Genomic DNA, 16,767 nt, shown 5'->3' on the forward strand with positions numbered 1-16,767 from the left:
TAGGTCAGCTAGGACTTTGCTTTCCTCTTCCTAATGTCCTGTTAGCTCCTTGTCATATTCATTTTTATTAACACTTGCATCAGAGGGCAGAAAGAGGTGACATTTCAATCTGTCAACTTCACTGCTCATTAGCAACTCATGTAAAGGGCAGTAAGGGGGAGGATCAAAGGCTAAATTGAGGTTGCAAGTTTTCTGTGCCTCTCACTTACCCTGCTGTGTCATTAGCACAGATAATAGAGAGAGAGAGCTGTATTAAGGTATTTAGAGTTCAATGAAAGGGATGCATGGTGAAAATCTGAAGAAGAGTTGAGAACCTACATGTGGTAATTCTATCTGAGAGCCATCAGAGCTGCAGACATGCATAGGAGTTAATATGACACTGTGCAATGTTGCATACAGATGAGAATGATTAATGGTCTTTGTGTGGTTGAGGAAAAAAGGATATACTAGTAAATTACATTTAAAACCCACACCAAATGGTGAGGTCCTGAAAGAGAACAGATAGGTCATCTTTAAGGATGTGCTTAATTCACCTTTGAGAAGCAATTTGTGCAGATCTGTGCATGGAACATATTTGAAAATATTTGCAATAGAACTAACAGTACTTTCAGGTCAGCAGAATGTACTCTAGTTTAATTATCTCTTCTGCTTTTCACTAATTCTTATAAAATATAAATCCTAAAGGTACAGTGCATGAAACTTAAATATAATTTTGAATATAATTTTGAATATAAATATAATTTCATCTTTCATCAGACATTATCTGATAGTTTTGATCTTTTCAAAAAAGCATCAATATGAGAATAAAATCATGGGAAACTACAGTGATCAAATTAAATAATTTGAGTAAAAGGACTAAGTAAACAATAATGTGCTGTATAAATATGAAGAATTTTGCTTTTATAATACATTCCTTTTTTAAGTATCACATATTATTATTTCCTCTTCCTATCATTCTGCATGTATTTACACATATAGCACAAACATTTTATTTTCTTCTTTTTTTCTATATTAGAATTTAAAAATAACCTTGCACTTGCATTATTTGTAGACCACTTTCAAGGTGAGATCTCAATGAAAATCAATCAATTAGACAATCTTAAAAATTTCAGTACTTCTATTTTATTTCAGACAATGTTGGGGATAGATGCAATCTTGTTTTCTGCCCTAAAATGTTCATAACATTTGAGGAATCATAACAGTTGAGGAATCATAAAAGCCTACACAAAGATGTGAAAGAAACTATGCAACATTAAATATAACATAACAGGATTTCAAGTTAGAGCCAGAATAACTCTTCAAACTTGGTATAGGCTTTGAAGGGTGGGAAGGACTTGAAATTTGGCTATGAAAGTAGTTTTCTCTTTAACAATATGAAGCTTCACTTCATGAAATAATTAGCCATTTTAAAGACAGTTTATACCTACTTTCTTAAGTATTTCTTGAGCTTAAAGTGGTCTCAGTGGGAGGCAACAGACAGTGGTTAAGAGCTCAGCTTCAAAATTAAGCCTGGAAGTCAAGTCGTTTCTGCTTTCTTCCTCCTGTAAAACCTCCCTGCTACATCTTCGTGCTACACCATCATGTTTTCCTGGAGTTTTCCAATAGATTCCTCGCTGACGTGGTTTGGCTGTGACCCCACCCAAATAACATCTTGAATTATAGCTTCCATAATCCCCATGTGTCATGGGAGGGACCAGGTGGAGATAAATGAATCATGTGGGCTGTTTCCTTTATCCTGGCCTCATGATAGTGAGTTCTATGAGATATGAAGGGCTTCCCCACCCTTCACTCAGCACTTCTACTTGCTGCCACCATGTGAAGAAGGACATGTTTGCTTTCCCTTTTGCCATGATTGTAATCTTCCTCAGGCCTCCCCAGCCATGTGGAACTGTGAACGAATTAAACTTCTTTTCTTTATAAATTACCCTGTCTCAGGTATGTCTTTGTTAGCAGCATGAGAAGGAACGAATACACTTACCTTCCTCCTTTTGTCTTTTTCCTCTTATGATCTGTTCCCAACACTACAGATGAAGTGATCTTTTTTCCCCCCTTTTTAAAAAAGTTATTTTTTTATTTTTGGTAAGGTTGAATGCACTTTTGGTTTCTGGTCATGTTCGGTTGGTCAAAGATAAATGCAAAGGAAAAAATATTTTCCAAAGTCCATGTGAAACTGTCTCCCATTTTTTGGCTTTCAAGGGGGTTCAGTTTGGGTTGCTTGTCTGTTTCTGGGTTGGGGGGAGAGTTGGTTGGGTGGGAGGGAGCCAGGTTGGCATGGAGGGAGTTTACAGGAAGTAGGCAGGGCCAACGTCGAAGCCGAATTCCAGGTCTGGGGCACCACTGTCCAAGGGGGCCACATCGATGATGGGCAGGTGGGAGGTCATGGTGGTTTTGTATTCGATCACTGTCTTGCCCCAGGCTCCAGTGTGACTTGTGCAACCATCAACGGTGATGCTGTAGGTGAAGTGGCTGTTGCCCTCCACACGGATCTCAATCTCGTTGGAGCCCTGGAGGAGCAGAGCCTTCCTGAGGTTGCCAGTCTGCTGGTCCATGTAGGCCACGCTACTCTTGCAGTGGTAGATAATGTTCTGGGAGGCCTTGGTGGACATCAGGCGCAGGAAGGTCAGCTGAATGGCCACATCGGCAGGGTCGGAGCCCTCACCACCATACTCAAACTGGGATCCGTCGGTCATGCTCTCGCCAAACCAGACGTGCCTCTTGTCCTTGGGGTTCTTGCCGATGTACCAGTTCTTCTGGGCCACGTTGGGCTGAGTGGGGTACAAGCAGGTCTCTCCAGTCTCCATGTTGCAGAAGACCTTGATGGTATCCAGGTTGCAGCCTTGGTTGGGGTCAATCCAGTACTCTCCACTCTTCCAGTCAGAGTGGCACATCTTGAGGTCGTGGCAGGTGTGGATGGGGTTTTTGTGGCTGCCCTCGGGGCTCCGGATGTTCTCTATCTGCTGGCACAGGCTCTTGAGGGTGGTGTCCACCTTGAGGTCATGGTCGCGAACCACATTGGCATCATCAGCCCGGTAGTAGCGGCTACCATCGTGAGCCTTCTCTTGAGGTGGCTGGGGCAGGAAGCTGAAGTCAAAACCACCGCTGGGAGGACCAGGGGGACCAGGAGGGCAGGGAGGGCCGGGGGGACCAACAGGACCAGCATCACCAGTGCGACCACGAGGACCAGGGGGCCCGATGGGGCCTGGGAGACCATTGAGTCCATCTTTGCTAGGAGCACCAGCAGAGCCAGGGGGACCTCGGGGACCAGCAGAACCAGAGACTCCAGAGGGACCTTGTTCACCAGGAGAGCCGGGAGGGCAAGGGGGACCCTGGAGGCCAGAGAAGCCACGGTGACCCTGGAGGCCAGAGAAGCCACGGTGACCCTTTATGCCTCTGTCACCCTGTTCGCCAGTCTTGCCTTTGTCACCACGGGGGCCTTGGGGTCCAGTGGGTCACGGGAGCCAAAAAGGACGATAGAACTGGTGGGACCATATCCCAGTTCTGTTCAAAATTTTCCAAGTTTGCCTGTTTCACTTACAGTCAAAATCAAAAAGGCATGAAAGGTCCCCAGACCCTTATGACCTCATCTGTTTCTTCCACATTTGCTCATTCTACTGAAGGCATGAATGTCTTGTTCCTAGAACATGTATTGTCTCCTTAAAATCTTTTTATAGACTCTTCCCTCTTCTTTTTGTGCTCTCCTCTGCAGATATCCACAGGATTAACTTCCTCATTTACGTTATGTCTTTGCTTAAATGTTAAACATTTAATGAGGATTACCTTACCATAATATTTAAAATTGGAAAGGTTCCTGTTCTACCTTTTCCAAGTTTATTATTTTTTGTTCTCATAGCAGTTACTGTCTAATATACTCTATAATTTACTAATTTGTTATGGCCATTGTTTACTGTCTGTCTCTTTACAGAAGAATATAAGTTTTGTTTACTATTGTATCTGAAGCAACTAGGATATTCTAGAATATTCTAGGCACTCAATATATAGGTGTTGAATCAAATGCAAAATATTACATGATTTCTGGTGCATAACAGAGTCCATAAATGCTAGTTGTTATTATTATTGATCATAGGAGGTGACTATCATAATCCCAATAGAATGTGAGCTCCATGCTAGAAGAATCTTTATTTTGTTTTCCTTTTCACTTAGAAGAGTGCCTGGCACATACTAGTGCTCAAGAAACAGCTGAGGAGAGAGACTCAAGATGGCGCTGTGAGAACAACCCAGGATTGGAGCTTGCGTTGAATCCGCAAATGGTGAGTCAGAGCTGCATTTACAGACTGATCTTTGTTGCCCACAGAATGGGGAAACTCCCAAGTATAAAAAGACACGGGACGCCAGGCAGTAGATCTGCCTGGCGAAGCCGGCAGCCGGGGCGGCGGCGGCCGGCCCTACCCAGCAATCCCCACAGGGTGCGCTTGTCCCGGTGCCCTGTTGAACCGGCAACCTGAGACTTGAGAGGGCTGGACTTGAGGCTGAACAAGACTTGGACAGTAGCCCAGCCCAGGGGATTGCAGGGACAGATCGTTTGGGATACCCAGTGGGACGAACAAAACCGCGATTTCAAACTATCCCGAGCAAACGGTCCGAGACGCTCTGTGGGGGAGAAGTGTCCACCACTACCGAGGCAACCCACCCCAACTGAGATACACGCCCACTGCTGATGCAGCCAGCCATTGACGAGGCAACCCATCCCTACTGAGATATGCACCCACTGCTGACGCAGCCTGCCGTTGCCAAGGCAACATGCTACAACGAAGAGACTCCGCCGCAGGGCGTGGCAGAGACCACAGCAGAGCCTGCAGGAACAGGGCGAATCACACAACAGCAGGGTGGAGCCTCGGCAGCCAAACAGTGGCTAGTCTGCCTTCTAGCTGGGCAGGACACCTCATCGAACATCCAAAAATAAAGCCCAAACCCCTCAACACAGAGCATTTGAGAAAAAAAAAGGGGTTTTTTTTAATGAGCTCTGTTGCAGCAGAATCAAACATAGCAGCCTAACAGCCCTGAATGAAAAACAGAGCGCACAGCTCAGCAATTAAGCCCGTATAAAGTACAAACTGTCTCCTCAAGCAGCTCCCTGACCCCTCTATATCCAAAAGAATGACATTAGGCAGGCATCATCCTGGGACAAAGATAGCAGAAAAAGACACTGGTAGCATCCCTCGCTGTGCCACAGCTGCTAGAGGTGCACCCCAGACAAGCAGGGTCTGGAGCGGACCTCAGCAGTCATACAGCAAAGGGGCTAGACTGGTAGAAGGAAAACCAAGAAACAGAAACACTTCATCATCAACATTCTGGGTGTCCACTCAGAGACCCAATCGAAAAGTCAGCAACTACGCAAACAACCACCGGACAAATCCACAAAGATGGGAAGAAACCAGCGCAAAAAGGAGGAAAACACCCAAAACCAGAACACCTCGCCTCCTAGAAAGGACCAAAACTCCTCACCAGCAAGGGAACAAAGCTGGACGGAGAATGACTGTGACGAAATGACGGAATTAGACTTCAGAAGATGGATAATGAGAAACTTTTGTGAGCTAAAAGATCATGTATTAAATCAATGCAAAGAAACTAAGAACCTTGAAAAAAGATTTGAAAAAAGATTTGAAGAAATGATAACAAGAATGGATAACTTAGAGAGGAATATGAATGAATTAAAGGAGCTGAAAAACACAATACGAGAACTTCGTGAAGCAAACACAAGTTTCAATAGCCGAATTGACCAAGCAGAAGAAAGAATATCTGAAGTCGAAGAGCAACTCAATGAAATAAAATGAGAAACCAAGATCAGAGAAAAAAGCGCAAAAAGGAATGAACAAAGACTCCAAGAAATGTGGGACTATGTGAAAAGACCTAACCTACGTTTGATAGGTGTACCAGAAGGGGACAAAGAGAATGAATCCAAGCTGGAAAATACTCTTCAGGACATCATCCAGGAAAATATCCCCCACCTAGCAAGACAGGCCAACACTCAATTGCAGGAAATACAGAGAACACCACAAAGATATTCCACAAGAAGAGCAACCCCAAGGCACATAATCGTCAGATTCAACAGGGTTGAAATAAAGGAGAGAATACTAAGGGCAGCCAGAGAGAAAGGTCGGGTCACCCACAAAGGGAGGCCCATCAGACTCACAGCAGATCTCTCGGCAGAAACACTACAAGCCAGAAGAGAGTGGGGGCCAATATTCAACATTCTTAAAGAAAAGAACTTTCAACCCAGAATTTCATATCCAGCCAAACTGAGCTTCAGAAGTGAAGGAAAAATAAAATCCTTTGCAAACAAGCAAGCACTCAGAGATTTTGTCACCACCAGGCCTGCTTTACAAGAGCTCCTAAAAGAGGCACTACACATAGAAAGGATCAACCAGTACCAGCCATTCCAAAATCACACTGAGTGCTAAAGAGCTTCAACATAATGAAGAACCTACAACAACTAACAGGCAAAACAGCCACTTAGCATCAAAATGACAGTATCAAATTCACACATAACAATATTAACCCTAAATGTAAATGGACCAAATGCACCAATCAAAAGACACAGACTGGCAAATTGGATAAAAATCCAAAACCCATCAGTGTGCTGTATCCAGGAAACCCATCTCACATGCAAGGATACACAAAGGCTCAAAATAAAGGGATGGAGGAAGATTTACCAAGCTAATGGAAAGCAAAAAAAAGCAGGAGTTGCAATTCTCATCTCTGATAAAATAGACTTTAAAACAACAAAGATCAAAAGAGACAAAGAAGGCCATTACATAATGGTAAAAGGATCGATACAACAAGAAGAGCTAACGATCCTAAACATATATGGACCCAATGCAGGAGCACCCAGATACATAAGGCAAGTTCTTAATGACTTACAAAAGGACTTAGACTCCCACACAATAATAGTGGGAGACTTTAACACTCCACTGTCAATACTAGACAGATCAACCAGACAGAAAATCAACAAGGATACCCAGGGCTTGAACTCAGACCTGGAGCAAGCAAACCTGATAGACATTTACAGAACCCTCCACCCCAAATCCACAGAATACACATTCTTCTCAGCACCACATCACACCTACTCTAAAATTGACCACATAATTGGAAGTAAAACACTGCTCAACAAATGCAAAACAACTGAAATCATAACAAACAGCCTCTCAGACCATAGTGCAATCAAGTTAGAACTCAGAATTCAGAAACCGACCCAGAACCGCACAGCTTCATGGAAACTGAACAACTGGCTCTTGAATGTTGACTGGGTAAACAACGAAATGAAGGCAGAAATAAAGAAGTTCTTCGAAACCAATGAGAACGAAGACACAACGTGCCAGAAACTCTGGGACACATTTAAAGCAGTCTCGAGAGGAAAGTATATAGCAATAAGTGCCCATATGAGGAGAATGGAGAGATCCAAAACTGACACCCTATCGTCAAAATTGAAAGAGCTAGAGGAGCAAGATCAAAAAAACTCAAAACCCAGCAGAAGACAAGAAATAACTAAGATCAGAGCTGAGCTGAAGGAGATTGAGACACGAAAAATCCTTCAAAAAATCAATAAATCCAAGAGCTGGTTTTTTGAAAAGATCAACAAAATAGACAGACCACTAGCCAGATTGATTAAAAATAAAAGAGAGAACAACCAAATAGATGCAATAAAAAATGATAAAGGGAAAATCACCACAGATTCCACAGAAATTCAAACCATCATCAGAGAATATTACAAACAACTCCATGCGCATAAACTAGTAAACCTGGAAGAAATGGATAAATTACTGGACTCCTGTGTCCTCCCAAGCCTAAACCAGGAGGAAGCTGAAACTATGAATAGACCAATAACAAGGTCTGAAGTTGAGGCAGCAATTAAGAGCCTACCACACAAAAAAAGCCCAGGTCCAGACGGGCTCATAGCCGAATTCTACCAGACACACAAGGAGGAGCTGGTACCATTCCTTCTAAAACTATTTCAAACAATCCAAAAGGAGGGAATCCTTCCCAAATAATTTTATGAGACCAACATCATCCTGATACCAAAACCCGGCAGAGACCCAACGAGAAAAGAAAACTTCAGGCCAATATCCACGATGAACATAGATGCAAAAATCTTCAATAAAATATTGGCAAGCTGATTGCAACAGCAAATCAAAAAACTTATTCATCATGATCAAGTAGGATTCATCCCGGGGATGCAAGGCTGGTTCAACATACGTAAGTCTATCAACGTAATTCACCACATAAACAGAACCAAAAACAAAAACCACATGATTATCTCAATTGACGCAGAGAAGGCATTTGACAAAATTCAACAGCCCTTTATGCTAAAAACCCTCAATAAACTCGGTATCGATGGAACGTATCTCAAAGTAATAAAAGCTATTTATGACAAACCAACAGCCAATATCATACTGAATGGGCAAAAACTGGAAGCATTCCCTTTAAAATCTGGCACTAGACAAGGATGCCCTCTCTCACCACTCCTATTCAATATAGTACTGGAAGTTCTAGCCATAGCAATCAGGCAAGAAAACGAAATAAAGGGTATTCAAATAGGAAAGGTGGAAGCCAAATTGTCTCTATTTGCAGACGACATGATAGTACACCTAGAAGACCCCATTGCCTCAGCCCAAAAACTCCTGAAACTGATAAGCAACTTCAACAAAGTCTCAGGATATAAAATCAATGTGCAAAAATCAGAAGCATTCATCTACACCAATAACAGACTTAAAGAAAGCCAAATCAAGAGCGAACTGCCATTCGCAATTGCTACAAAAAGAATAAAATACCTTGGAATACAACTCACAAAGAACGTAAGGGACCTCTTCAAGGAGAACTACAAACCACTGCTCAACAAAATCAGAGAGGACACAAACAGATGGAGAAACATTCCATGTTCATGGTTAGGAAGAATTAACATCGTGAAAATGGCTATACTGCCCAAAGTAATTTACAGAATCAACGGTATCCCCACCAAGCTACCATCGACTTTCTTCACAGAACTGGAAAAAACCACCATGAACTTCATATGGAACCAAAAGAGAGCCCGCATAGCCAAGTCAATTCTAAGCAAAAAGAACACAGCGGGGGGCATCACACTACCGGATTTCAAACTATACTACAAGGCTATAGTAATCAAAACAGCATGGTACTGGTACCAAAACAGAGATATAGACCAATGGAACAAAACAGAGGCACCGGAGGCAACACAACATATATGCAACTATACAATCTTTGATAAACCCGACAAAAACAAGCAATGGGGAAAGGATTCCATGTTTAACAAATGGTGTTTTGAAAACTGGCTAGCCATGTGCAGAAAGCAGAAACTGGACCCCTTCCTGACACCTTACACCAAAATTAACTCCAGATGGATTAAAGACTTAAACATAAGACCTGGCACCATAAAAACCCTAGAAGGAAATCTAGGCAAAACCATCCAGGACATAGGAGTAGGCAAGGACTTTATGAACAAAACACCAAAAGCATTGGCAACAAAAGCCAAAATAGACAAATGGGACCTAATGAAACTCCACAGCTTCTGCACGGCAAAAGAAACAGTCACTAGAGTAGATCGGCAACCAACAGAATGGGAAAAAATTTTTGTAGTCTACCCATCTGACAAAGGGCTGATATCCAGAATTTACAAAGAACTCAAACAGATTTACAGGAAAAAAACAAACAAGCCCATTCAAAAGTGGGCAAAGGATATGAACAGATACTTTACGAAAGAAGACATATATGAGGCCAACAATCATATGAAAAAATGCTCATCGTTACTGGTCATCAGAGAGATGCAAATCAAAACCACATTGAAATACCATCTCACGCCAGTTAGAATGGTGATCATTAAAAAATCTGGAGAGAACAGTTGCTGGAGAGGATGTGGAGAAAAAGGAACACTTTTACACTGTTGGTGGGAGTGTAAATTAGTTCAACCATTGTGGAAGACAGTGTGGCGATTCCTCAAGGCCTTAGAAATAGAAATTCCATTTGACCCAGCAATCCCATTACTGGGTATATATCCAAAAGACTATAAATCGTTCTACTATAAGGACACATGTACACGAATGTTCATTGCAGCACTGTTTACAATAGCAAAGACCTGGAATCAACCCAAATGCTCATTGATAATAGACTGGATTGGAAAAATGTGGCACATATACACCATGGAATATTATGCAGCAATCAGAAATGATGAGTTTGTGTCATTTGTAGGGACATGGATGAATCTGGAAAACATCATCCTCAGCAAACTGACACAAGAACAGAAAATGAAACACCGCATATTCTCACTCATAGGCGGGTGATGAAAAATGAGAACACATGGACACAGAAAGGGGAGTACTAAACAGTGGGGTCTATTGGGGGGAAAAGGGGAGGGCCAGTGGGAGGGGGAGGTGGGGAGGTATAGCCTGGGGAGAAATGCCAAATGTGGGTGAAGGGGAGAAGAAAAGCAAAGCACACTGCCATGTGTGTACCTACGCAACTGTCTTGCATGCTCTGCTCATGTACCCCAAAACCTATAATCCAATAAAAAATTAAAAAATAAATAAATAAATAAATAAATAAAGGATAAAAGAAGTAGACCATGTAAATAGGGCTTGTGAGCTGTCAGAAGAAAGGTTGCCGTGGTAGACCAGAGGGTCCCACTTAAGTAGTACATAAAATCTAGTGTAAGGACTATGCCTGAGGGCAGAGAAAGAGTGATGAGCTAAGGATGGATTGGAGGATGTTAAGGCTGTTCTGGAAGGAGATCAACTTAGGGAGGGTGTATGTAGCTTAGAAATTATTCCTAACACATAATTATCTAGGTGAGTGATATATGCTACATGTTTTGCTGTAATAAGTACTTGGAGTGTACTCCATTAGTGAATGTGACTCCACACCTTATCAGGTCCTGTATGTGAATTACTGACCTTAACTACTGGACTTCAAAATACAAATAAACTCAAATTCCTTGGCAAGATGGCCTAAAACTGACAGGTCCAGTCTTCAGGTTTCAGTAAGACCAATGCAGAAGGCAGGCAATTTCTGCATTTCCAACTAAGGTACCCAGTTCATCTCATTGAGACTGGTTTGACAGTGGGTGCAGCCCACGGAGGGCATTGCCTCACCTGGGAAGTGGAAGGGGTTGGGGAACTCCCTCTCCTAGCCAAGGGAAGCTGTGAGGGAATGCCGAGAGGGTTGGTGCTATTGGCCCATATACTATGCTTTTCCCGCGGTCTTCACAACCGCAGACCAGGAGATTTCCTCAGGTGCCTACACCACTAGGGCCCTGGGTTTCAAGCACAAAACTGAATGACCACTTAAGCAGACACCAAGCTAGCTGCAAGAGCTTATTTTTTTTGTACCCCAGTGGTATGTGGAATGCCAGCAAGACAGAACCATTCACTGCCCTGCAAAGGGAACTGAAGCCAGAGAGCCAAGTGATCTTGCTCAGCAGATCCCACCCCCATGGAGTCCAGCAAGCTAGGATCCACTGGCTTGAAATTCTCGCTGCCAGCACAGCAGTCTCAAGTTGACATGGGATGTTTGAGCTTGGTGGGGGAAGGAGTGTCTGCCATTTCTGAGACTTGAGTAGGCAGTTTTCCCCTTACAGTGTAAAGAAAGCCACCAGGAAGTTTGAACTGGGTGTGGAACCCACTGCAGCACAGTGAATCCACTGTAGCCAGACTGCCTCTCTAGACTCCTTATCTCTGGCAGGGCATCTCTGAAAGAAAGGCAGCAGCCAAAGTCAGGGGCTTATGGATAAAACTCCCATGTCCCTGGGACAGAGCACCTGTAGAGGGGGCAGCTGTGGGTGCAGCTTCAGTGGATTAAATGTACCTGCATGCTGGCTCCGAAGAGAGCAGTGGATCTCTCAGCATAGCGCTCAAGCTCTGCTAGGGGACAGATTGCCTCCTCAAGTGGGTCCCTGACCCCAGTGCCTTCTGACTGGGAGACACTTTCCAGCAGGAGTTGACAGACACCTCATACAGGAGAGCTCCAGCTGCCAGGTGCCCTCCGGGATGAAGCTTCCAGAGGAAGGAGGAGACAGAAATCTTTGCTGTTCTGCAGACTTGGCTGGTGATACCCAGGCAAACATGGTCTGGAGTGAACCTCCAGCAAACTCCAACAGACCTGCAGAAGAGTGCCCTGACTGTTAGAAAGAAAACTAAAAAACAGAAAGCAATGGCATCAACATCAACAAAAAAGGACACCTATGCAAAAACTCCATCCAAAAGTCTCCAACATCAAAGACAAAAGATAGATCCATGAAGATGAGGAAACACCCATACAAAACAGCTAAAAATTCCATAAACCAGAATGCCTCTTCTCCACAGAATCACAACTCCTTGCCAGCAAGGGAACAAAACTGGATGAATGAGTTTGACAAATTGACAGAAGTAGCTTCAGAAGGTGGTAATAACAAACTCCTCTGAGCTAAAGGAGCATGTTCTAACCCAATGCAAGACAGCTAAGAACCCTGGTAAAAAGTTACAGGAACTGCTAACTAGAATACCAGTTTAGAAAAGAACATAAATGACCTGATGAAGGTGAGAAACACAGCACAAGAACTTCATGAAGCATATACAAGTGTCAATAGCCAAATCGATCAAGCAGGAGAAAGGATATCAGAGGTTGAATATCAACTTAATGAAATAAAGTATGAAGATAAGATTAGAAAAAAAATACGAAAAAGGAATGAACAAAGCCTCCAAGAAATGTGGGAATATGAGAAAAGACCAAACCTATGTATGATTGGTGTATCTGAAAATGATAGGGAGAATGGAACCAAATTGGAAAATACACCTCTGGATATTATCCAGGAGAACTTCACCAACCTAGCAAGACAGGCCAACATTCAAATTCAAGAAATATAGAGAACACCACAAAGATACTCCTTGAGAAGAGCAACCCCAAGACACATAATCATCAGATTCACCAAGGTAGAAATGAAGGAAAAAATGGTAAGGGCAGTTAGAGAGAAATGTCAGTTTACCCACAAAGAGAGGCCCATCAGACTCACAGCAGATCTCTCTGCAAACCCTACAACCCATAAGAGAGTGGGGGGGGCAGTATTAAACATTTTTAAAGGAAAGAATTTCAACCCAGAATTTCATGTACGGTCAAACTAAGCTTCATAAGTGAAGGAGAAATAAAATTCTTAACAGAGAAACAAATGCTGAGGGATTTCATCACCACCAGACCTGCCTTACAAGAGCCCCTAAAGGTAGCACTAAATATGGAAAGGAAAAACTGGTATCAGCTACTGTAAAAACATGCCAAATGTAAAGCCATTAACACTATGAAGAAAATGCATCAACTAATGGGCAAAATAATCAGCTAGTGTCATAATGACAGAATCAAATTCACACATAACAATATTAACCTTAAATGTAAATTGGCTAAATGCCCCAATTAAAAGACACAGATTGGCAAATTGGAGTAAGTGTCAAGACCCATCAGTACTTTATTCAGCAGACTTATCTCATGTGCAAAAACACACATAGGCTCAAAATAAATGGATGGAAGAAGATATACCAAGCAAATAGAAAGCAAAATGAAGCAGGGGTTGCAATCCTAGTCTCTGATAAAACAGAGGCTAAACCAGCAAAGATCAAAAGATACAAAGAAGGGCATTACATAATGGTAAAGGGATCAATGCAACAAGAAAGGCTAATTATTCTAAATATATATGCACCAAATACAGGAGCACTGAAATTCACAAAGCAAGTTCTTAGAGACCTACTAAGAGACTTAGACTCCCACAAAATAACAGTGGGAGACTTTAACATGTCATTGTCAATATTAGACAGATAAATGAGACAGAAAATTAACAAGGATATCCAGAACTTGAACTCAGCTCTGGACCAAGCAGACCTAATAGACATCTACAAAACTCTCCACCCCAAATCAACAGTATATACATTCTTCTGAGTGCCAAGTGGCACTTATTCTGAATTGACCACCTAATTGGAAATAAAACACTCCTCTGCAAGTGCAAAAGAATAGAAATCATAACAAACAGTCTCTCAGATCACAGTGCAATTAAATTAGAACTCAGGATTAAGAAACTCACTCAAAACCACACAACTACATGGAAACTTAACAACCTACACCTGAATGACTACTGGGTAAATAACAAAATTAAGGCACAAATAATTTCTTTGAAACTAATGAGAACAAAGACACAATGTAGCAGAATCTCTGGGACACAGCTAAAGCAGTGTTGCCCATTAGAGGAGAACTAAATGGCCACATGAGAAGGAGGGAAAGATCTAAAATCAACACCGTATATCACAATTAAAAGAACTAGAGAAGCAATATCAAAGAAATTCAAAAGCTAGCAGAAGAAAAAAATAACTAACATCAGGGAAGAAATGCAGGAGATAGAAACATCAAGAATCGTTCAAAAAATCAATAAATCTAGAAGCAGCTTTTTAGAAAACGATTAAAGAAATAGATATACCACTAGCCAGACTAATAAAGAATAAAAGAAAGAAGACTCAAATAGACACAATAAGAGTGATAAAGGGGATATCACCTCTGATCCCACAGAAATACAAACTATCATCAGAGAATACTTTAAACACCTCTATACAAATAAACTAGAAAATCTAAAAGAAATAAATGAATACCTGGACACATACATCTTCCCAAGACTAAACCAGGAAGAAGTCGAATCCCTAAATAGACCAATAACAAGTTCTGAAACTGAGGCAGAAAAAAAGCCCAAGACCAGAAAAATTCACAGCCGAATTCTACCAGAGGTACAAGGAGGAGCTGGTACCATTACTTCTGACACTATTCCAAACAATAGAAAAAGAGGAAGTCATCCCTAACTCACTTTATGAGGCCAGCATCATTCTGATATCAAAAGTTGGTAGAGACACAACAACAAAAATTTTAAGCAAATATTTGTGATTAACATCGATGCGAAAATCCTCAATAAAATACTAGCAAACCAAATCTAGCAGCAGATTAAAAATCTTATCCACCATCATCAAGTTGGCTTTATCCCTGGGATACAAGACTTGTTTAAAATACACAAATCAATCAACGTAATCCATCACATAAACAGAAACAATGACAAAAGCCACATGATTATCTGAATAGATGCAGAAAGGCCTTCAGTAAAATTCAACACCCCTTCATGCTAAAAACACTCAATACTAGGTATTGATGGAACATATATCAAAATAATAAGAGCTGTTTGTGACAAATCCATAGCCAATATCATAAGGAAGGAGTAAGAGCTGGAAGCAGTCCCTTTGGAAAGTGGCACAAGACAAAGATGCCCTATCTCACCACTCCTCTTCAACATAGTATTGGAAATTCTGGCCAGGGCAATCAGGCAAGAGAAAGAAATAAAGGGTATTCTAATAGGAAGACAGGAAGTCAAATTGGCTGTTTGCAGATGACATAATTGTATACTTAGAGAACCCCATCATTTTAGCCCCAAACCTCTTTGAGCTGATAATCAACTTCAGCTAAGTCTCAAGATACAAAATCAATGAGCAAAAATCACAAGCATTCCTATACACCAATAATATACAAACAGATAATCAAATTACGAGTTAACTCCCATTCACAATTGCTACATAGAGAATAAAATATCTAGGAATACAACTTACAAGGGATATAAAGGACCTCTGGAGGAAAACTACAAACTTCTGCTCAAGGAAATGAGAGGACACAAACAAATGGAAAAACATTCTGTGCTCATGGATAGGAAGAATCAATATCATAAAAATGGCCATGCTGCCCAAAGTAATTTATAGATTCAATGCTATTCCCTTCAAGCTACCACTGACTTTCCTCACAGAATTGGAGAAATCTTCTTTAAATTTCATATGGATCCAAAAAGAGCCAGCATCACAGAGACAATCCTAAGCAAAAAGAACAAAGCTGGAGGCCTCATGCTACCTGACTTCAAACTATAATACAAGGGTACAGCAACAAAAACAGCATGATATATAGTCCAATGGAACAGAACAGAGGCCTCCTAAATAATACTACACATTTACAATCATCTGATCTTTGACAAACCTGACAAAAACAAGAAATGGGGAAAGGATTCCCTATTTAATAAATGGTGTTGGGAAAAATGGCTAGCCATATGCAGAAAACCAAAACTGGACCCCTTCTTTCCACATTATACAAAAATGAACTCAAGATGGATTAAAGACTTAAAGGTAAGACCTGAAACTAGAAAAACCCTAGAAGACAAGCTAGGCAACATGCTTCAGGACATAGGCATGGGCAAAGACTTCATAACTAAAATACCAAAATTAATGGAAACAAAAGCCAGAATTGACAAATGGTGTCTAATTAAACTAAAGAGCTTCTGCACAGTGAAAGAAACTATCATCATAGTGAACAGGCAACCTATAGAATGGGAGAAAATCTGTGATCTATTCATCTAACAAAGGGCTACTATCCAGAATCTACAAAGAACTTAAACAAATTTACAAGAAAGAAACAAATAACCTCATCAAAAAGTAGGCAAAGGATATGAACAGACGCTTCTCAAAAGAAGACATTTATGCAGCCAACAAACATGAAAAACAGCTCATCATCACTGGTCATTAGAGAAATGCAAATCAAAACCACAATGAGATACCCTCTCACACCAGTTAGAATGGTGATAATTAAAAAGTTAGGAAACAACAGATGCTGGAGAGGATGTGGAGAAGTAGGAATGCTTTTACACTGTTGGTGGGAGTGAAATTAGTTCAACCATTGGGAGGACAATGTGGCAATTCCTCAAGGATCTAGGACCAG

General features: G+C 41.5%; 1 protein-coding gene across 1 annotated transcript in view; it reads right to left on the reverse strand.

The window, feature by feature from the left end:
• Window positions 1-2,089: 2,089 nt before the first annotated feature.
• LOC100388316 (collagen alpha-1(I) chain-like) overlaps window positions 2,090-16,767 on the reverse strand; it is a 108,827-nt gene continuing 94,149 nt past the window's right edge. The window contains 2 exon segments of the mRNA XM_078370894.1: window positions 2,090-3,451; window positions 3,454-3,498. Coding sequence (XP_078227020.1) covers window positions 2,283-3,451; window positions 3,454-3,498 — 1,214 coding nt within the window. The 3' untranslated portion in view covers window positions 2,090-2,282.

This window comes from Callithrix jacchus, chromosome 4 (genome assembly GCF_049354715.1).
Source record: "Callithrix jacchus isolate 240 chromosome 4, calJac240_pri, whole genome shotgun sequence".
Lineage (NCBI taxonomy): Eukaryota > Metazoa > Chordata > Mammalia > Primates > Cebidae > Callithrix > Callithrix jacchus.